The 23,160-nt window shown below is 36.8% G+C and overlaps 1 protein-coding gene across 1 annotated transcript; it reads left to right on the top strand.

Moving 5' to 3' along the window:
• The first annotated feature begins 11,360 nt into the window (after window positions 1-11,360).
• SERTM2 (serine rich and transmembrane domain containing 2) lies at window positions 11,361-22,289 on the top strand. The gene is made up of 3 exons (XM_060183319.1): window positions 11,361-11,510; window positions 11,665-11,761; window positions 20,542-22,289. The coding sequence occupies exon 3, from the start codon at window positions 21,287-21,289 to the stop codon at window positions 21,557-21,559; it is 273 nt and encodes a 90-aa protein (XP_060039302.1). The 5' UTR covers window positions 11,361-11,510; window positions 11,665-11,761; window positions 20,542-21,286; the 3' UTR covers window positions 21,560-22,289.
• Window positions 22,290-23,160: the final 871 nt, after the last annotated feature.

Below are 23,160 nucleotides of genomic sequence, written 5' to 3'. Positions count from 1 at the left end.
TACTCTAGTTTCCACATATGAGTGAAATCATCCAGTTGTTGTCTTTCACCTATTTACTTATTTCCCTTTAAGAATTGTTATTTCTAGTTCTGTCCACTTTGTCCCAAAGGACAAGATAACTCTTTTTTAAATTTACCTCAGAATAGTATTCTATGAAGTATATCTTCCATGACTTCTTTAATCAGACACCTGTAAATAGGTATTTAGACTGTTTCCAGTCTTTGACTTCCATTAATAATGCAGTTATGACTATAGGGGTACATACATGTCTGTCTGGATAAATGTTTGTGTGTCCTTTGGGTAAATGCCTAAGAGTGGTATTGCTGGGTAGTAAGGTAATTCCATTTTTATTTGTTTGAGGACTCTCCATACCATCTTCCAAAGCAGTGGCATATTCCTACCAGCAGTATAGAAGAACCCCTTTTCTCCGTAACCTCATCAACATCTTTTCTTCATGCCATTTTCTATTTCTTTTAACAGTGTACTATAGTTTTTACTGTAGAGATTTTTCACCTCCCTAGTGAGATTTACTCTGAACTACTTTATACTTAGGATTCATCTGTAAATTGGATTTCTTCAGTTTTCTTTCCTCTGACTCATCATTTTTATATGTAAATGCCAGATTTATGGGTATTAATTTTATATCCTGCTAATTTTCTGAATTTGTTAATTATTTCCAGTAGCTTTTTACTGGAGTCTCTGAAATTCTGTAGGTATACTATCTTGTCATCAGTGAATAGTAATAGCTTGTTTTTTTTTTTCCTTTCCAATATGTATACTTTTGATATCTCTTTTTGCTTGATTGCAAAGGTAAGGGCCTTCAGGACTATGTTGAATAGTATTGGTGATAACAGACATCCTTGTCTGGTTCCAGATTTTAGGGGAAATGCTTTCAGTTTTTCTTCAGTGAGGATGGTGTGAGCTGTGGGTTTATTATATATGGACTTTATTATGATGAGGAAGTGCCCTTCCTTTTCCAGTTTCTGGATAGTATTTATTATAAAGCACTGTTGGATTTTTGTTAAATACCTTTTCTGTATGAATTGATATGTTAATTTTTTAATTTCTTTTTGTTAATATGATCCATTGTATTGACTGACTTGCAAATGTTGAACCATTCCTGCTTCCTAGATATGGATCCTACTTGCCTTGGTGAATTATTATCTTGATGTGTTGTTTACTTCTATTTGCCAAAATTTTGTTGAGAATATTTGCATTGATGTTCATAAAAGACGAATGTTTTCTTTTTTGGTAGAGTCTTTTCCTGCTTTAGGGATTAATGTGATATTAACCTCATAGAATTTTTGAGAGCAGTTCCCCTTTCATTTTCTGGAGTAGTTTGAGAACTGGTGTTATTTGAAAGTCTTATAGAATTCACTAGTAAAACCAACAGGATCTAGACTTTTATGCTTTGGGTTTTTTTTTATTACTGACTCAATTTCTATATTTATGATTGACCTGTTTAAATTATCAACACCTTCTTGGGTTAAACTTGGAAGGTGGCACAGTTTTAGGAATTCATCTACTTAATCTAGGTTGTCTAATTTATTTCTGTAGAGGTGTTCATAGTATCCTTGTATGAGTCTTTGTATTTCACCATCTTCAGTTGTAATATCATGGCTCTCATTCCCAATTTCTTTTTGTCAAAGTTTTTTTTTTGTTTCCTCTCTCTTTTTTTGGTAATTCTGTCCAGTGTTTCAGAAAAGAAATCTTTATTAGCCAAGAAATTATGCTTTTGATTGCTTTAAAACTTGATCCTGGAGTAAGCTCTGGTTGTCTTCCTTCTCTTAGCTTTGACTTTCAGCCTCATGAGTCTCTGAACTGACTATTTCTACAGAATTAATTGGTTTTCTGATAACTACCCAAGTTCCCCCTGACTCGTGATCTGAATACTAGTTCACAGATGTTAGAGGAAAAGCTTTGGGTTTTAATGATTACTTTAGAGGTGATGAGTACTCTTGTACTCTTGTACAGCTCTGGGTTGAGGAATGCCAAGCTAACTTACCTAGAAAAGTAGCAGTCAGAAAACAAGGTTAGGTTACTAAGGTGTTAAGTCTGTACATGACTCCTTGAAAATGCTTGTCAAAGTTTCCTAAAATGCTTGTTGGATTGTGAAATTGTAGGGTTAGGGAGAACACACATTTATATTTTTATCATCTGCTTCCAATTGCCTTCCGAAGATACCATAATATGTATGTTTGACACTCTCACCAACACTTGTTTTACCAGAATATTAAAAATATAATATCTTGCTTATGTTCAATTTTCATTGCTTTTTTATAGATCGAGTTAAGCAGCACTTATTTATTTGCTGATCCTGATATATGTTCTTATCTGTGAGTAGTGATGTTCTAATCTATTGATCACTCTGTATTACACAAACTTTCCAATAATTTTAAGAATGAATGAGAAAAAGATCTGGACTATATAAAATATAGAAGTCAGTCCATTAATTGTCTTTTCTAGCTTTTCTATTTAAAGGGGATCCTGAGTCATACTTACACCAAAATGACTCTTTTTGTACATTACTGAAAACCCAAGAAAGTACACCTATATTAGGAAAGAAATTAGTGCCATTCTTGTCACTGCTTCACATTTCCCTGAACTGTGAGCTCACATTGTTAGGCCAGTTTCTTGACACTAAATAGCCAGCAGGTACTGCCAGTCAGTTTCACTCCAGTCAAATACAAATCTGACATGTGGTGAAGCATAAAGAACCATGAAAAGAAGTTTATGAACTGAATGCTATCTGCTGTCCGTGCAAATGGCGTTTAGGACCATTAAATTTCAGTTAATCTTCATTAAAAACATCTGTTGTCTTTCCTGCTTGAGAAAACCAAACTTTATTTATTTATTTCATGGAGGATAGAAGTGGAGTTGCTTGTAACAGCTACAAATAAGTAGTTGTATCAATTATTTTCAACCTGACTCCAGCAGCACAAATTGAAAGAATTGTGGCAAGAAAATATGTAACATGCAATATATAGTTCCTAAAAACTAAATGAATGATTCTTCAATATCCTGGGGGATTATTTGGAAATAAGTACTTTTATGTCATGAACTTTTGTGGTGATAAAGTCAATTAAGCCCTGATAAATTTCAGGATCAGAAGAAGGGATGTTAAAGATTTAACCAGAAGTAAACCTTGACAAGATTGTATATGATCAAATTAGATTGTACCCAATCTGGTCTTTTTGTTCTCCCATTTTTCTCCACATGTTCATCCCCTTTTACCTTATCTCAAATTTTGTCTTTTTTCCACAACCCTTATCTTGACCTCTTATCAGTTGCCCTGAATTCTTGCAAGGCCTTGTGTCTCTGCCCATCAATAGCAAAAATAAGATTCTGATACTCATCCTCTCCTCTTTCCCCATAAAACCTAGCATACTTGTGCAGAAATGAGGAGCAAACTGATATAGCATGGATATTTTTTTTATCACTTTGACTTCACAGTTGCTACTAACTGGAATAGCTATTATTCATAAGCCCCAGAAATTTCCAGAAGACCATTGCTAATTTCATGAACTGAAGACTTAGATAAAACAGTTGGTTTGGGTATCACTAACTTCATTTTCATGCTTATGCTTGCCATCATTCATTGAAAGACAAGAACAAGTCAGCTACAGTAAGAGTAAACCCTGGATTAGCATTGTGTACTGTAGCTGAAATTTTTGCTGTAAATAAAATGCACAGATTATTTAAATCTAGTTAGACAGGAAACAAGAAGTTACAAATGAGCCTTTGTTGGAAAATGGCCTGGTTGTTTACCTGTTTGTGTTTCCGAGATTGATTGATTTTTCACATTTTATAAAGAGATCGTTCCCAGCAGGTATGACTATTATAGGCATTATTTTATTATTACAGTTTAATAATTTGTGCAAAGTTAGTAAAGTCAAATTTCAAAAGTGTGGAGATGAAAGTAAGAGTTTTAAGTTTAATTATTTTAATTACTATAAATTTCTCCTCTTAGGTGCATGAAACACTTTAGTGCTAATGATTAAATATTATGAAATTATATCTTCAATGCAAAACAGGAGTTGCTTTTCCCAATGATCTTTTAAATTGAATATACCCAGACAGGAATTGCCTTGCTATTAAAACACATATATGCCCACATAGAGGGCCAGTGGATTGCCTACTGGATAGAGATTTCACTTTACCATTGGTGAGACGCTAGGATTGAATTTTTAGTACCACATAGGAACAAGTTAGCACCAGGAGTTGGAGCTTGAACCCATGTCCTTGTCCATAGTGATGTGTGCCCTCAACCCAGTGTGCCACCACCTGGTACCCCAGTTCCAGTTTTTAAAATGTTTTCCCTTTTGTTGCCCTGGTTGTTTATTGTTGTTATTATTATTGTTGTTGTTGTTATTGTTGTTGGATAGAACAGAGAGAAATCAAGAGAGGAGGGGAAGACAGAGAGGGGGAGAGAAAGACAGACACCTGTAGACCTGCTTCATCTCCTGTGAAGTGAACCCCCTGCAGGTGGGGAGCCAGCAGCTCAAACTGGGATCCTGATGCAGGTCAGTGCACTTTCCACCATGTACTCTTAACCCGCTGCACCACTGCTCAGCTCCCCCAGTTCCATTTTCTATAGCTAGAAGTTGAAGTGAATGCTACTCTAACTTAACCATTAGGATATTGGAGTACTGTTACGTCCCCAGATACTCCATTTGTCAGGTTAAGAACTCTCTTAAGTATATACTTTTCCCATTATGATCATTCTCTCTAAATGTATTACACTTTTCCTTGCCCCTCTTAATGCTTGATATTTCAAGTGGAAGAGAGTTCAGATATTATATGATAGGTGCAGAGTATGGAAAACTAATTTTATTTGCACACAGCATTGTTATCAAAGACTGCAATGTTAGAACCATATGGTTTTAAAATATTTTTATTGCATAGAAATATTTTAGTAATGAAATTTTAGTCAGAATTCTAAACAGCTAAAAGTGATTTTTTCCATTTCTTTGTATCTATTTTTCCTTGAATAAATCATAATTTTCAGTGCACAAATCTTTCACTTTGTTAAAATACGTTAATGTTTTTGATGCTATCGTAAAATGGATTGATTTCTAGATGTCTTCTAATTGAGTACTTGCATAGAGGAATACCACTGATTTTTTTGCCTGCTATTTTAATATATTGTAAAGTAATTTCTAGGAGTTTTATTGAACTCTTTGGAATTTTCTATACATAAACAATCATATCATCTGCAAATAGTGACAGTTTAACTTTTTCCAATCTTTACCCCTTGTTTCTTTCTCTTGCCTGGTTGTTATGGTTAGGACATCCAAAACTATGTTGAGTAGTATTGGTGATAGTGGGCACCCCTGCTTTGTACCTAACCAAAGAAGGAAAACTTTCAGTTTCTCAGTATTGAGTATGATGTTAGCTGTAGACTTGCTTTATATTGATTCAACTAATCTAAGAATTTTCCATCTGCGGTGAAGATTGCTGTGAGGGGTTAATCATTTCTGCCCTGCACTAGGGAGGGAAATAGTTTGTCAAATTTGATCTAGTCAGGAATCAAAAAAAACTTTTTTTTTTTGCACTTCCACTACTTAAATTACTAGTAACTTCATCAAAATAATTGTTAGCTAGAGACGACAAACAACCCTTCTTTGTATCCACTGATAATTTCACTTGGGTATTGACAATTTTCTTTTTTTTTTTTTATTAATTAACAAAACCATAGGGTAGGAGGGGTACAACTCCACACAATTGCCACCGCCCAATCTCCATATCCCACCCCCTCCCCCGATAGCTTTCCCATTCTCTATCCCTCTGGGAGCATGGACCCAGGGTCATTGAGGGTTGCAGAAGGTAGAAGGTCTGGCTTCTGTAATTGCTTCCTCGCTGAACATGGGCGTTGACTGGTCGGTCCATACTCCCAGTCTGCCTCTCTCTTTCCCTAGTAGGATGGGTCTCTGGGGAAGCTGAGCTCCAGGACACATTGGTGGTGTCTTCAATCCAGGGAAGTCTGGCCGGCATCCTGATGACACCTGGAACCTGGTGACTGAAAAGAGAGTTAACATACAAAGCCAAACAAATTGTTGAGCAATCATGGACCCAAAGCTTGGAAAAGTGGAGAGGAAGTATTAGGGAGGTACTCACTGCAAACTCTAGTATACTTCTGCTTTCTTACTTTGGTGCCATACTCCAAATTCAGTCAATTTCTGCTTTGCGTTTCTATAAATTATAATAGAAAAGAAAAGTACAAAAAGAGAAAGAGAGGAAGGAAGGACCAGGACATGAGCCCAGGCTCCCCACCTGCAGGAAGGACACTTCATTAACTGTGGAGCAGTTTGACAGCTATCTGTCTCTCCCTCTTTCTTTTCTTTTTTTTTTAAATTTTTTTATTTATAAAAATGAAACATTGACTAAACCATAGGATAAGAGAGGTACAACTCCACACAATTTCCACGACCAGAACTCTGTATTCCATCCCCTCCCCTGATAGCTTCCCTATTTTTTAACCTTCTGGGAGTATGGTTCCAAAGTCATTGTGGGATGCAGAAGGTGGAAGGCTTGGCTTCTGTAATTGCTTCCCCGCTGAACATGGGCATTGACAGGTCAATCCATACTTCCAGCCTGCCTCTCTCTTTCCCTAGTGGGGAAGGGCTCTGGGGGAGCAGAGCTCCAAGACACACTGGTGGGGTTCTCTGTCCAAGGAAGTCTGGTCAGCATCATGCTAGCATCTGGAACCTGGTGGTTGACAAGAGAGTTAACATGCAAAGCCAAACAAATTGTTGACCAATGATGGACCTAAAGGCTGGAATAGTACAAATAAAGACTTGGGAGGGGGTCCTCCATTTTGTATATAGCTAGTACGCATATTTTAGTTATATTCCAAAGGACCTGTGGATATACTAGTGTTTTTTTTTTTTTCTTTTTCTTTTTTCCACGAGCCTGAAATCTGATATGCCAGTGGATCCAAGTTATTGTCTGGGGAGATGATATCATGGCTGGAAAAAGGACCAAAAAGCTGGATCAGGGAAGACAGTAGCTCCCTAATATGAGAAAGGGGTATAAATATTGTTGCCTGTAAACCATATTGATTTGATGTGATCTGGGGCCCATATTCAGCTTAGGAGCCTATGTGACCTCCACATCCCTCTAGATCTGAGCTCACATTCTGTGGTGATGAGTAGGAACATTCCAAGCAGCCCCAATATCAGGACCCATCTTCTTCAGGTGTAGCATAGAGTATGTTGTCTATCCTCCCTTTAGAGGATGGAACATTCTCTATCATTGTTGATCCAGTTGAAGGCAAGGTTCTATGAGGGCCCACAAAGGGGTCTATTGTGTTGTTCCTGATAGAAATGACCAGTTGTTACCCTATTCTAATACTGTTTTAGCTTGTTCAGCTAGTTGTATTCTTAGCTCAGCTATTTCAGCTTTCAGCTGTCTAATAACCTTGAGATAATTAGTATTTTCTTCCAAATGCTTGTTAAGGAAATAGTCACAGGAGTGACTTCGCATTTGTTGTTTCTGTATTTCTGATGACAATTCTTTCAAACTTTTTACTCACTCCTGTGACTGTTTCCTTAACAAGTATTTGGATGTTAACCTCTCTATTTTGTGGTTAAGTCTTTGGGGGGCTTTTAGCTGGACTCTTGTCCTGGTTCATTTCTCCAATATTTATTCTTGTTGGTTTAACCATTCTATATAGTATGTTATGAGGTCCCTCTCTCAGTACTTTTCAAATTACTGATCACTCTTGCCTGGAGTGACTTCTGTCTAAGTAAGATACTTAAAGAGTTCACAGTTGTAGAAATCAACAATTGTTTCAATATTATTTCAATCCGTGAGTTGGAGCACAGAGGCTGTTAAAAGTCTCTTTTGTTCTTTTTCTTCCCCATAGGCTATGGGAGCCTGAGGGCTTTTAAACTATAAGTAGGCTTCTTAGCTTAACCACTCACTCCTTCCCAAGAGATAAAGCAGTGTGGGGGAGATATAGCACAGTGGTTATGCAAAGAGACTCTCACACCCCAAGGATCTAAAGCTCCGGGATCAATTCAGCTTCTCTGCCAAGTCAGCCAGCACTGCTGGGCCCTGTGAGTTTCTAAATAGACCTGTTTATAGTCTGTAGGTTCTGAAGCAATTATTCATAATGTTCTCATCAGGAGAACAATGTGTAAAGCCTCCCACCACACAGCCCCACTGCTAAGCCACCAAGGTGTAGATCCTCTCTTTAGTTTCCTGGTCAGTTCTCTGTTCCCAGATGTTAGCACAGGGCCTCCCTCTGGTGCTCCAGAGTCTGAGGGTAGTAGCAATGGAGACTCACAGTTGCATTTGGTAAGTCTTAGGGGAGTCCTCTCCTCCCTTCAGCAGTCTTTTTGTTGGTAAAACAGACTGGAGGTGGTCCGCAACTGGTAAACTGTGGACTGTTACAAGCCGCTCAATCTCTCCTTAGGCTCCTCTGTCCATGAGCCATAAGTGTTTTCACTTACTGGTGGTTTGGTGGGTTCCTGAAGTTACTCTAGTCCTGCCTTGTTGCAGTCCCAGGTGGTCTCCTTTAGTATTCCTAGTTGACTCCTACACAGATCTTTTTGGATGAGAGTGTTTGGTTCCTTAAGATATATCCCCGTGAGTCAGGTGGTAGCGCAGTGGGTTAAGTGCACGTGGTGCGAAGCTCAGGGACCAGCCTGAGGATCCTAGTTCTAGTCCCTAGCTCCCACCTGCAGGGGAGTCACTTTACAGGTGGTGAAGCAGGTCTGCAGGTGTCTATCTTTCTCTCCTCCTTTGTCTTCCCCTCCTCTCTCCATTTCTCTCTGTCCTATCTAACAATGATGACATCAATTACAACAACAATAAAAATCAACAGCGGCAACAAAAGGGAAAATAAATAAATTTAAAAAAAAATTTTTAAATATATCCCCAAGAGAAGAATTTTCAGGTCATAGGGTAAGTCTATTTCTAGCCTTCTGAGAGTTCTCCAGACTGCTCTCCACAGGGGTTGAACCAATTTACATTCCCACCAACAGTGCAAGAGTGTACTTTTGCCCTCATAACCTATCTAGCACTTGTTGTTGCTAACTTCTTATATGTGACAGTCTCACAGGGGTGAAGTGGTATATCATTGTTGTCTTTATATGAATTTATCTGACAATCAATGACTTGGGGCATTTTTTATGTGTCTGTTGGCCTTTTCTCTTTGCTTTATCAGATAAAAGAGAGAGAGAGAGAGAGAGAGAGAGAGAGAGAGAGAGAGAAAGCTGAAGTTAAGTGAATATATATCTGTGAGGAAATTTAAATGACCTGAAGAGACTCCACCATAAATGCAAAATTTTTCCAAAGCCTTATGCTTGATTATAAAAAGACATATGAAATCATGTTACAATATACAAAGACCCAGGTTTGAGCCCTCAGCCCCCAGCTGCAAAGGGGAAAGCTTTGGAGTGCTTCAGGTGTCTCTCTTTCTCCCTTTCAAACTCCCCCACCCCTCTTGATTTCTGGCTGTGTCTATCCAATAAATAAATAAAGATTTTAAAAGATATATAAGCAGCATTTAATTCTACAATATGCATGCATATAGTCATGTAAAACAAGTTTAAAATTATTATTAAAACTGCCTATGCTGACATTGTCTGAACTTTCAAATAAAATTGATTTTCCCAGAAAATGCACAGTAGGGTCTAGGTGATAGTGCCCCTATACCATGCACAAGGACCAAGTTTCAAGCCTCTGGTCCCTACCTGCAAGAAAGAAACTTCACAAGCAATGAAGCAGTACTGCAAGTGTCTCTCTCGTTCCCTCCCTGTCTCCCCCTACTTTATCAATCTCTGTTCTATAACATAAAAATTAGTAAATAAATCAATAAATGGAGAAAATGGATGCCAGGAGTGGTGTATTAGCAATGTGGACACTGAGCTCCAGCAATAAATGTGGTGAGAAGGAGGAGAGAAAAGGAAAGAAAAGAGCAGAATATTTATTTTGTAGTTTCATGAGTCTTGAATATATGCTTCCAGTTTAAGAAAGTCTACCATACTCCAGAAGGTACCAGAAAATGGCAGTGTGGTAGTTAAGGACTTCAAAGAGAGCCTTTACCCATTGTAATCAGTAGAATTTGGGAAAAATAAAAGCACACACACATACAATAATGAAAATATGATACCTGTTTTTGAGGAACAAAAGGTCTAGAGCTTTTATTATGTACTTGAAAGAACCTAAGTTTAACAAAAGTTTAAAACCCACTGCTACAGAAAAAAAAAGTGGTTTGGGATCACACTAACTTGTTTTCAAACACTGGCACCAACCTTACCATGATGCATGATATACCTCCTTTCTAAATCTCAGTATCCTTATTTCTAAAACAAGCATAACAATGTCTAAGACACAGAGGTTTGTGGGGCTTAAAAGTAATTCTATATATTAAATGCCTGACACAAAGCAAGCAATGAAAAATCTCATTTCATAATATGAAAGCACAATAAGTACATTTAATTAACACATTTATGATGGGACTTATACCATGGATAAATAAACCTTTTTATTTGGGGTGGTGGTGGTGCAGGAGTTTGGCTGATCTGAGCTGACTTCTATCAGAGAAAGAAAGAAAGAAAGAAAGAAAGAAAGAAAGAAAGAAAGAAAGAAAGAAAGAAAGGAGAAAAGAGAAAGAAGAAAAGGGGAGAAAGAGAGAGAGGAGAGAGAGGGGGGAGAGGGATAGGGAGAGGGAGAGGGTGAGGGTGAGGGGGGGTGAGAGGGGGGAGGGGGGGAGAGGCGGGGGAGAGCATTTAAGGTTTACCCAGTGAAATAGGGGACAGAATCAGACCTCTGTCACACTCATGGCAAAGCAGGCATTCTCTAAGGTGATCTATCTTGTCATCCCTGGAGAAGCCTTTTTCAAAGGCATTATACCTAAGTCTAAGAACCCCATTGAGAAACTCGGACCTAGATTCCAAATGTCAAATTTCCACAGACACAAAAAAATTGAATAAAAAGTATTTAGATAGGAAAATTTTATTCAGGTTAAGGAAAAACATATTCAATTGGTGCCCAAAATTCCCAAATATAAGGATATACATTCTTTTTGTGAAGAAAGTTTTTTTAATACCACTTTATCCTGACATATTTGTTTTCAGTTCTAAGCATACATCACTAAAAGATCTAGGATAAAAAAAGTCTCTAGAATTGAGCAAGAGATCTAATCCCCTTAAATGACATGTGAAGAAGCTTTTATAAAGACTTAAATACTTAGCTAATCCTACTGATTCGTGAAAAAGCCTTGAAGGGGTTAATGTGAAAGGCATACACAAACTTTGCTTCTCAGGGTGCCTTTCTTATCTCCTCCCTCTCAGACTCCACACTGCTAAAGCAGAAAAGAGCTGAATAACTACCTTACTGGCTTACTCTAAACTGTTGCCTATGAAAGAAGAACTGGGGACCTAAATATTCAGCCTGTTTTCATTCAAGTGTTCCAGCTGTTATACACACAGCATCCAAAGACATATCTGGGCTCATCGGAGTGTATAAGGAGCTGGCATCTGGAACTGAACTCCAAAGATGTAAGTAGTAGCTGGCGTGTTTAAGTAACTAATAGATGTTTTTCTATATTGTGCTAAGGAGGTCTCTTTAGGAAGATGAGAAGTAAATTATATTTTGTGCAAACAGTCTTCCTTCCCTAGCAAAGCAATGCTTTCACTCTGTTTTGTTTTTCAGATACTCCAGAAATGTTACTGAACAAGTTGTCTGTCTGTGCAAGCCCCCAAAAGTATGCCTAAATGGCCGAGCCCATTCACCCTGTGAACAAAGAAAGGTAAGACTCAGAAATGGTAAAGTGAGCGGTATTATTTTATTTATCGGCAGGTGTGACAAATAGGCACCATCTGCTGCAGAATATACAGCAACTCCCACTTGAGAAAGCTTATTACTTAATGGCTCCAGTCCCTGGCTGCTGGAATTGTTTTTTCATAGGCTGATGTGGAACCAGATACTCTTAGCAGCTGCTTCCTTAGTATTTTCTACCTTGTATAGGGTAGAGAAATGCAAAAAAAAAAAAAAAAAAAATTATTAACTCCTGAAAGCTACTGCAATGGGCAATTCTGACTTTGTCTTCTGAATTGTGTCTTTGATCATTTTCGTTAGCTATTTGGTAGGATTTCATATCTGGAAATATATTAATTATAATTATATAGGTAGGTGTCATACTGAAAATTAATGGCATACTAGCATGTTAAAAGGGAGGAAAGGTGAAATTAACTACTTGGATCTTCTGAGGACCAAGACAGGGCACAATTTGCATGTGTCTCTGTATCTTCTGCATTCAGAAGAATGAGTGGTGCTTGGCTGGTACTCAGTAAATGACAATATGATCTTAAAGCTCAACAACCAAACTTTGTTTTTTCTTATTATAAACAAGCTTCACTCAAAGAATCCCCTCAGAATTGATGGAAGAGGGAAACTCCATCTTCCTTTATCATTTTAAGAAAGAAAATTAATGAACTATGGGTGTATGCTTATTTTGTTTCTGTTAGATTCTATATACTATGTTCATGATGAACATTGCTGAAAACTTGACATTTCAATGGCCATAGCATAAACACAAGAAAAATTTCATTAAGAGGTTTCCTTGCCAAGTTAATGATTAAGCTTGCAATCTGAAAACCAAAGGTGCATTCATTCACACACACACACACACGCACACGCACACGCACACGCACACGCACGCGCATGCGCGCGCGTGTGTATACTACCCATATATATTTGTTATTGAATGAAATAGTGAAGTTCCAGCTAATGTTGTACATTCGCAAATAATTAATTTCATTCCCTGTATACTCCTCCAAACTTTCTCCCCTCGTTTCTTTCTTCCTCACTTCTTTAATTGCCTCTTTTTCCTAGCCAGTTTCCAACTCTTAACCAGTCATTCCACCCCCAACTTTCATCCATTTTCTAAACTCCTCATCATCTTAGCTCTTATATTTCTTCTTTTCATCCATCCCTCTAATTATTTTCCTTTCTTTTATTAATTCTTTGCCATTTTCCTCCCTTTTTCTCCTCTTCATCAAAAGCTTTCAACGAAAAAAAGGGTGGAGCTTGATTTTTATTTTGTAAGCTTTCCTTAAAGGACAGCAGAATACTTAAATATATAATGATTTTCCCACAAATAGCAGATCCCTCAGAATTAATAGATCACACTTTCTTTTGAAAATTCTTGGGTTTTTTTCCCTGCATGGCAACAAATTTTTAATGGAGCAATCACATTTTCTATGCAACTCATTAATTAGTTGCCAAAGAAAGATATTCCAATCCTGTCTGGAATGTTTTTGTGAGAAACTGTCTCAGATACAGGACTAACACAACAAATGTTTAATTTTGGATTACTCATTTCAAAGTCCTTAATGAATTTAAGAAATTGAAATGCTAGAACTATTTAAATTGACTAGAGCTTTTTATATACTATAGATGTTGAAGTTTTAAAAAAGAAAGATGTAATTAATTTGCAAAGCTATCAAATTAATATTTAAAGAAACTGACAACTGTACCTGAACTAATAATTCTTTTAAATTCTTACAAACTTCAAGAATTATTTTTGCAAGAGCACTGCTCAGTTTTGGTTTATGGTGGTTTAGGTGATTAAATTTGGGACTTTGGAGCCTCCGGCAGGAAGAATTTTCTTTTACACTTTGTGTAATTCTAATAAATATTTAACAAGTGTTAACAGTAAGGATTATTCAATAACTTTTGTATGAAACAGAAAAAATATTATCAATTGTTACTGAAGAGTATCTGAGAAACACAATTGAACTTTCTTAAATCTAAGACTGTAAATCCATCTCATGAGTTTTCCTTCAAATAGTGTGATTGGATTATTAATTTAAAAATATTTAATCATATAATTCAGTGATTCTATATTATAACCTAGAAGTTAGTCTTCTGTTCCCACAATTAGAGATTGGGGCATTAGAGAGAGGAGTAAAAAGAAAAAGGAATTTGGGCTCTTCCTCAACCTAAATTAGCAATCAAAGCACAGATAAGCCTGTGCCTCTCTTGAAATTGTCATTGCTAAGTGAATTTCTTCAAACATATACAAGTATTTAAGTTGTACAATTTTTGCGCAGTTAAAGCTAACATTTTGGGAGCTGGGTTGTGGTGTACCTGGTTAAGCACTTGCATTAAAGTGTGCAAGGACCTGGGTTCAAGCCTCCTGTCCCCACTTGCAGAGGGAAAGCTTTATAAGCAATGAAGCAGGTCTGCAAATGTCTCTCTGTCTCTCTCCCACCTTATCACCTACTCCCATCTAAATTTCTGTCCTATCAAATAAAATAAAGTTATAATACAATAAAATAAATTATTCAAAAAATTAAAAATAAACAAAACAAGCATTTTTGTATAAGGGATAGATTGTTGAAAAGTTCCTCAAGGAGTTTATAAACTTCAACTTGGGGAGAGAAATAGAAATATTAGATTAGAATAGAAATAAAAATATTAGAATATTTAATAGAAATATTAAATGTTAATATTTAATAAATAGAAATTATTTAACAAATAGAAATCTACAATATTAGATTAATCTACATTTTAGGAGAAATGTAATATATGTGGGGATTTGGATCTGGATGGAAAATCAAGGTCAGTTTTATAAGCTGATCCATGTTGAATGCTAGTATTTTCTCTAGTAATGTTCCAAGATGGAACTTGTCAAACAAAACCACAGGGGCAAGAATTCAGGAACAGTGAGCTTTATAATATGACTGGAAAGGATAGTGGAAGGAAATATAGTTAGTCAGGGTCAAAGTATTAGCAGCCTTAAATTCCTAAGATAACAGAGTGAAGTCCAAAGATAATAAGAAGCCTCAAAGGCAAAATATGAACTTCAAAAGTCTATTCCTTTTTCAATCTATTAGAACAGTTATAAGTCAATTCTATAGCACTAAAATATAAAGTTATAAAACCAATAGAAGAAGATACACAGCTCAAGGGCTGGAAAAACAGCACGATAGGCAAAAAAACTTTCATGTATGAGACTCTAGAGTCTCAGGTTCAGTCCCCAGTACCAGCATAAACCACAGCTGAACAGTGCTCTAGTCTTTCTCTCTTATCTCTCTCATTATAATAAAATGAAGATTTGTCTTTAAAAAAAGTGGGAGGCGGGCGGTAGTGCAGTGGGTTAAATCCAAGTGGCACTAAGTGTAAGGACCAGATTTAGGATCCTGGTTCAAGCCCCTGGCTCCCCACCTGCAAGAGGGTCACTTCAGAGGCAGGTCTGCAGGTGTCTGTCTTTCTCTCTCCATCTCTGTCTTCCCCTCCTCTCTCCATTTCTCTCTGTCCTATCTAACAATGACGGCATCAATAACAACAATGATAATAACTACAACAACAATAAAAAGGGCAACAAAAGGAAAATAAATAATAATAAAACAAGCACACAAAAATAATCACTAAGAAGATACACAGCTTGAATTTTTTATAAGTTACAAGAAAACTTAAAAAACATATTCTTTAGATATAAGCACATGTGTGAATAAAAATCAAGGTAATAATAAAATTCAGAGTATCGATTAATTCTGGGGAGAAGCAGGTAGAATGATATGGAACAGAATATAAGTAAGTATAATATGAATTACTAATTATTTTAATGTAAAAGTTGATAGGTGTTTGTTCACATTCATTTGTCTATATGTGCTATTGAGTAAGCAAATAAAATAGGCCCTGAATGCATCCACAGGGACAATGTGCTATGTGCTACACAAGGAGTATGACATCCAAATCTGTGTATCTGAAATCCACAAGAGACAAAACAGATGTCAGAATACATAGAGGCTTCTTCCACTTGTTTTGCAGTAGAAGTTTGACTTTCACTTTTCTTCTCAAGGGTTGGTGAGAAGTAATTTATAAGATACATGGATGAAAAATCTACTAAACTCTTCTCTGGACCAGCACCACAATCTTATGGAAAGGGGCTGCAAAGAGAGGAAGTAGTGCAGAAGGCAGGTGCTCAGCCCAGTAATGTATACAGGAAGCATATTTAAGAAATAAGAGCCTATTTGATTTTACATAGTACTGTTAGGATTCAGTATTTGAAGTGCCTCAGTTTTATTCCTAGAAGAGTACTTCTAAATCTTGGATACATATCAATATGACTCTATGGCTTTTAAGACATGCAGATGTTTATGTTCCCACAGGGTCCTACTGAGTCAAAACTTCTGAAGGAGGAGCCTATGTATGTTTAGTTTCCCAAAATGTATAAGAGATCCCGAAAGGCAGCAGGGTCTGAAAGCTATTTGTTGCAGAGTGTGCTTAGAAGCTTTGAATAGTCACAATTGAAGATTACAGGGTCCTGTTACAGTGATTATTATCTAAAAAAGTAAGAAAAGGGACTAAACATCTGCATTTGTAATAAACATCTTCCAAATAATTCTGATAAAGGAGTATCTTTGGAACACATTATGAAATGTTGCCCCAAAGGTTAGGTTATAAAACACCTCAGGGCCTCAGGGTGATTACTATGTGTATTTGTTTCCTAGGACTGCCATAAACAAAGAATCACAAACTGGCTGGCTTAAAATAACAGAAATGTATTCTCTCAAATTTAGAGACTAGAAATCTTAAATCAAGAAATCAGTAGAACCACCTTCTCTCTTGTAATCAGTAGGACAACAATCTTCCCTCGCCTCTTCCAAATATTGATGGAAATCTTGAAATTTCATAACATTATAGACCCATTAGTCCCATCTCTACCTGTCGTGTTGAATTAGGGCCAACCAATTGATTGCATTTTCAAATACCCTATTTCCCAATAAGGTCACATAGACAGGTACTTGGGGTTAGGAGTTCAATATACATTTTGGGAAGAAGGGATCACAATTAATTCCATAATACAATTTTCATTAGTTTTTGAGTAGAGAACAGAAAAGTAACAAATGAAAGAAACTGTTTTTTTTTTTTTTTGCTAGGGAATATAAATAAATTGACAAGCTTGTGCTTAGAATGCACATTCATTGGATATTCCTTGATCTCGAGTATCAGAAATCAGTAGTCCTGAGTAAAGGCCTAAAAATCTATATTTTTAATATTCTGTGTATGAAAGGAAGGGGTTCATGCAAAGCACACTTGAAAAAGACTAGATTTGGAAGAACAAACAAGAACTATGGTGGTTATTGGGGGGTACACAATGTTGATAAAGGGGAATGATGACTTAAACAATGTGCATGTATGAATGTGCAAGTATCAAATGTCATGGGGGAAGAGAAACTCCTAAAAGAATGCTTTGAATCTGCATTTATAGTAAGTTACTTGTGTGAGCCATAGCCTTTGAGGAAACAGGCAACAAAAGATACCAAAATGATTTTGTAGTTCAGTGGTGAACTAGATTAAAACTGATGTATCTTTAAGTATAGCAAAAGTGTACTTTAGGGAGCTGAGAGATATCTCACCACTTTATCATACAGCAAGCACCTGGGTTCTAGGTGCCAGGCACCATATAGGAGCCCACACAAAGAGAAATGTTCAGGAATGGTGGAGGAGTGATATAATGTCTCTGTCTTTCACCCTCTATCTAGAAAAAAAAAAGAGTGCACCAAGAATGGTGAAATTCTATTTTCATAAAGTCCTACAGGAAAAATATTTTTTAATCTTTCCTAGAATATTGCTCCAAAGACAGTAGAAAGGTAACTTGTCTCTCTGCTTCTGTTTCTTGTGAAGCAAGTGACTCTACACGGATCATAGGGGCAGTAGGTATGTAGATGAATAATCACAAAGATTACAGAAAGTATGATAATAAGGAAGTCAATGTATACTTTAAACTTAAATGCTCCCAGACTGAAGGCAAAACACTAAGATTATAAAAGTGTATTGTGGTTGTTGGAGCTATATTTATTAACTCTCTCAAGGTGGGTTAAAATAGAACTGGGCTCCACTGTCAAACTTTTTGCTGCTACTATGCATAGCAGTTTGATAGGTGAAGGTGGTTTGTATTATTTTATTCATAGATATTAAAATTGTTTTTTAATGTGACAAACTAAATTGTTTTGGGAAAATTCAGTAGCAAATATTGTATTTGCACATTTGAAAGCTTTAGCACTAATGGAAAATGCAGTTATTTATTCAGAATAGACATTCAGACATACTTCCTCAATGTATTTGTTCTGTAAATATTTTTAAATATTGTACTTATTTTGTTTCAGAAATAGAGAAATAGAGAGAGACTAGAGCACTGCTCAGCTCTGATTTATGGTGATGCTAGATATTGACCTGGGACCTGGGAGCCTCAGACATGAAAGTCTCTTTGCGTAACCCTTATCCTGTCTCCCCAGCCCAAACAGTATTTTTTTTAAAGTACTTTCAGGTGTGGCAATATAGCTCACTTGGATGGTGCTCTTGCCTGCTTTGTCATGTGTAACGGCTAGGTTCAATTTCATCTCCTATTGCTCTGAAGAAAATATGAGTGCTATATTCTCTCTGCATTTTTTTATCTGAAAAAAAAGTTAACTTCTGGTGGTGAAGCCCCAGAGATGACAAAAGAATTCTCACTCTCACAGACCTAAATGAGAGAAACAGAAAAGAAGCAAATCTGTGAGATTTCATTTGGTTTAGTCATCTATATTCTGCATCTGAACTAAACCATCTAGTAGTTTTCCTTCACTTTTTTATTTATTTTGCTTAGCACAGTTACCTCCAGTTCCATCCATTTTGTCCTAAATGATAAAACCTCATCTTTTTTTTCCCCTTTTGTTGCCCTTGTTGTTGTAGCCTTGTTGTGGTTATTATTATTGCCATTGTTGATGTTGTTCGTTGTTGGATAGGACAGAGAGAAATGGAGAGAGGAGGGGAAGACAGAGAGTGGGAGAGAAAGATAGACACCTGCAGACCTGCTTCACCGCCTGTGAAGCGACTCCCCTGCAGGTGGGGAGCCGGGGGCTCGAACCGGGATCCTTATGCCGGTCCTTGCGCTTTGCGCCACATGCGCTTAACCCACTGCGCCACCGCCCGACCCCCAAACCTCATCTTTTTTATTGCACAGTAGCATTCCATTTAATATAGATGCCATCATTCTTTATCCAGTTCTTTGTCATTGGGCATGTAAGTTGGCTATTGTAAATAATGCAGCTAGGAGCATAGTAGTGCATATGTACTTTTTTGTTTCTTTGTTTGTTTGTTTTTCCTCCAGGGTTATTGCTGGGCTCGGTGCCTGCACCATGAATCCACCGCTCCTGGAGGCCATTTTTTTCCCCCTTTTGCTGCCCTTGTTGTTGTAGCCTCGTTGTGGTTATTATTATTGCCATTGTTGATGTTGTTCGTTGTTGGATAGGACAGAGAGAAATGGAGAGAGGAAGGGAAGACAGAGAGGGGGAGAGAAAGATAGACACCTGCAGACCTGCTTCACCACCTGTGAAGCGACTCCCCTGCAGGTGGAGAGCCGGGAGCTCGAACCGGGATCCTTACGCCCGTCCCTGCGCTTTTGCACCACATGCCCTTAACCCACTGCGCCATGGCGCGACCCCGCATATGTCCTTTTGAATTACTGACTCTCTGTCTTTTGGATATTTTCCTCGGAGTGATATTGCCAAATAATATAATATTTTCATTTTTGCTTAAGGACTCCCCATGCTTTTTTCCATAGGGGCTGCACCAGTTTGTGTTCCCACCAACTGTGTATCAGGGTTCTATTTATCCACACCTTGGTCAATACTTGTCATATCTTATTATTATTTTTTTGATGTAGGATATTCTCACAAGTGTAAGGTACTATTTCAATGTGGTCTTAGTTACATTTCCCTAATGATGTGATAAAAACAAATAGCAAGCATAAAAAAATGGTAACCAAATTGTCTCTTTGGATTTCATGGGAACTATGGTGGTTATTGGGGGGCTACACAATGTTGATAAAGGGGTATGATGACTTAAACAATGTGCAAGTATGAAAATATATCCCTGAAATCTTTTAATTTTAAAAATACTGTTAAATCACTAATACAAAAAGAAAAGAAAAAAAAAGCTTAGAGAAGTCTACATTCCTGAAAATTCCATGATTTTGTGAGATGACTCAAAGTACTGGAACTTAGATATTAAAATATGATTCATTAAGTATAGGTCTTTCTTATTGTAGTGCTATATTTTCTTTCTTAGCTGTGATTTTCAATCCTGACTGCACTTTAGAGTCACTCTGGGTAGCTTTTGGAAACTCATCAATGGTTAGCTCTCAACCTAGACAAATGAAGTCTAAATCACTTAGTTTATTATTCTGACCCCAACTGTGGAGATGATGTTTCAGAAAGCTTAGGTCAGGTCCCAGGATTTTCATTTTAATAGGTAAGGCATGTCAATCAAATGGTCAGTTAGTTTGGAAAATATCGTCCTAATTTAGCCTAGTTATTAACTTCTGTTTAGTCACCTCATTTTTCTTCAGCCTTTCAATAGCTATTTACCACATATAAAAATAAGCTACCAAAAGTAGAAAAAAATCAGGATATCATCTTAAATGAAATTTCCCATAGTAGAAAATTTTGTAATATATCAGTTAACATTTATTTCATGAGAAATCACTGTTTGTTTTTCTTAGGCACGTGACTCTTCTTTCTGTCCTTGATTTTCAAGGAAATAAATCTTCTGGAGAATTTTGTGGGTGCCACTGCTGTCAGCATCTCTGAAGTATCTTCCATCTGAGAATTACCAGGTCTTACAAGAAGTTCCTTCCAGTCCACAGTGGAGGACATCAAGAAAACTGTAGAAAAATTCACATCCTCCAGATTGTCAGTCCTGTCACAGTGAGCGGCAGGTAACTTATAAGCTCCATCCACGGAAAAAAAAAAAGAAAGAAAAATAGACAAGAGGAGTGAAAACTCAGATATGCTGAGCCTGAAGTATACAGCATCCTTTAGAAGGTCTCATAACAGAAGAATTCAATTAAATATAAATAATTGGTGAAAACATTTAGGTAAAACATTTAGGTAAATTGGAATCCTCTTTCTCTTAACCAAAACTGTAGGAGTGTGATAGAATACTTGGCTACCAGTATTATAAGGACATTTCACCATAGTTGTTTTCATTGTTATCAGAGCAGGGCTGAATAAATCAAAAGATTTATCTATATATTTTAAAGAAATGATTAGTAAATTCTGATAAAGCCTATTAAGGAGGGGTATAGTGTGCTGGAGAACAGTGTGGGGAAACTGCCAAATTAGAACTTCACTATTTTTTTGTTTGTCCACTTGACTCTGATTATCATCATTTGTATGAAATTGTTAGAACATAACCAATACATTCAGTGATAATCAAAGTGACAGTGGAATGCCTCAGGGGCACTAGAAATCAGAAACAGAAGTGACTCAAGTTTTGAGTGATGACAGAGGTGCATTTCAGATATCATGGAAATCTCACTGGGAGGGCCCATTATCCCACCCTGGCTACAGAGGTTGATACCACTTCAGATAAGTATTCCAACCTATACATGTATGTGGGTTTATTCTTGAGCCTCCTAGCCATTCTCCTCATCCTGCTCTTCACAATGCTCCTTCGACTCAAACATGTCATCTCACCCATCACCTCTGAGAGCACAGAAAGTGTTCCTCAATTCACAGATGTAGAGATGCAGAGTCGAATCCCCACTCCTTAAACCAGGATGGTGAGATTTAGTAGATCTCAGCAGTCATTTTTATGCTAATATTCAAGAAAGCTTGCTTTGCAACACATAGCTTCTCATGTAAGAAATCAACAAATTAATGCTTTTTCTGTGTTATGCTTTATCTGGACTTTATTTGTGTGATGTATAAAATATTAAAGGCACATTCTTTACCAGGAATATAGGAACTGGCAATTGGTTGCAAGGGCAGGTTTCCATAGTAACCAAAGAGCACCTGGACCTTAAGCAAACCTCAGACCACAGACATTCATATGCAGTTATAGTAAGAGACACTGGATCTCTGGAAACTCCAAGAGCAAACAAGAAGAATTTCCCTTCAAAACAACTGATTGTTTAAAGAGGGTACCCTAAGAAAAAGACAATAATTAATTTAGCACATGGACCCTAAAAATGATCAACATGAGGCTAAATCATATCAGAGATTACTGGAAGATAACACTAACCCTTCCCCAAAGGAGCAGTGATTTTATCATCCAAGCCCACTGGATTTGTCCCAAATGAAAGAAGAGATTTAAAGAAACTTTCAGTTTAAAAAGCATATATATTAATAATAATAATCTAGAGGAAAGGAATGTGCATTTTATACCTGTGTTATTATTATTACCAGAATTTTAGAAACTCATATAATGGCAGATGTATTACAAAACTCTGGAATGATGACCTGCCCCCAAACCAAGCGAAAATTAAGGCAAAATATGCTCATGGCAACGAACCTTATATTACATTGACAGCTGCTTTGCCTTTTTCTTCTTCTCCATCATGCTCCAGAATTGAATCACACACTATTTGTTTAAATGTGGTCTTGGCCAAGAAGACTCAGTTATACTATAAAGGAGAAACAAAATTATTTTGGTATTCAGTCACTGAATGGTTTTGAATTTGGACAAAGCATTCAAGTCTCTGTGTCCCATTTTTTGTTTGTTTGTTTGTTTGTTTATAAAATGAACAGAACAGAGATATACTTAGTTATCAATAGACTCATTTTAAATACAAGTGGAAGAAAAACAAAATGAGACAAGGGAAGAAAGAACTAAACAACACCTTGAAACAAATATTTATTGAGATCAGTGTCTTCAAATATCACATTAGTCTTTCCCAGAAAATGTTCCTCTTCTTTTGATCCCTGCCAAAGGATAAAGTATTTCACTTATTAACTAAAAAGGAAATATATATCCATTCTCATAAGTAGTCCTAGTACGACAGTAGTAGAAAAACTTATTTTTGTTAAATAATAATTCCAAAGGGAAACCAGATGAAATGAGTTCTGTTTACATATTATATTAGAAACCTGGCTATTTTCTTGCCACCAAAGAACTAATACGCCTGTGTTAAATTCTACTTTGATTTAAAGCAATCTGTTCTCTCTTTTAAATAAAAGGTAGTCATCAAATTTCACAGGGTGCTCCCTTGGGAACTATAGTGGTAAGAAAGAAATGAAACTGATGTTGGGTTAATGCCACTTCAACCAGACCTGCAGTGCTCTCTGTAACCAATTTAGATCAGCCCCTTTACTCTGATCTAAATCTAGCTTGCTGGTGAAATTCCCAAGTGCTTTCTAAATTTATACATTGTCA

The sequence above is a fragment of the Erinaceus europaeus genome, chromosome X (assembly GCF_950295315.1).
Source record: "Erinaceus europaeus chromosome X, mEriEur2.1, whole genome shotgun sequence".
Classification (NCBI taxonomy): Eukaryota; Metazoa; Chordata; class Mammalia; order Eulipotyphla; family Erinaceidae; genus Erinaceus; species Erinaceus europaeus.
This window is presented reverse-complemented; position numbering and strand designations above follow the sequence as displayed.

Excerpts from the sequence above, each read along its gene's own strand:
- SERTM2 (XM_060183319.1), top strand. The coding sequence starts at position 21,287 with ATGACAGAGGTGCATTTCAGATATCATGGAAATCTCACTGGGAGGGCC.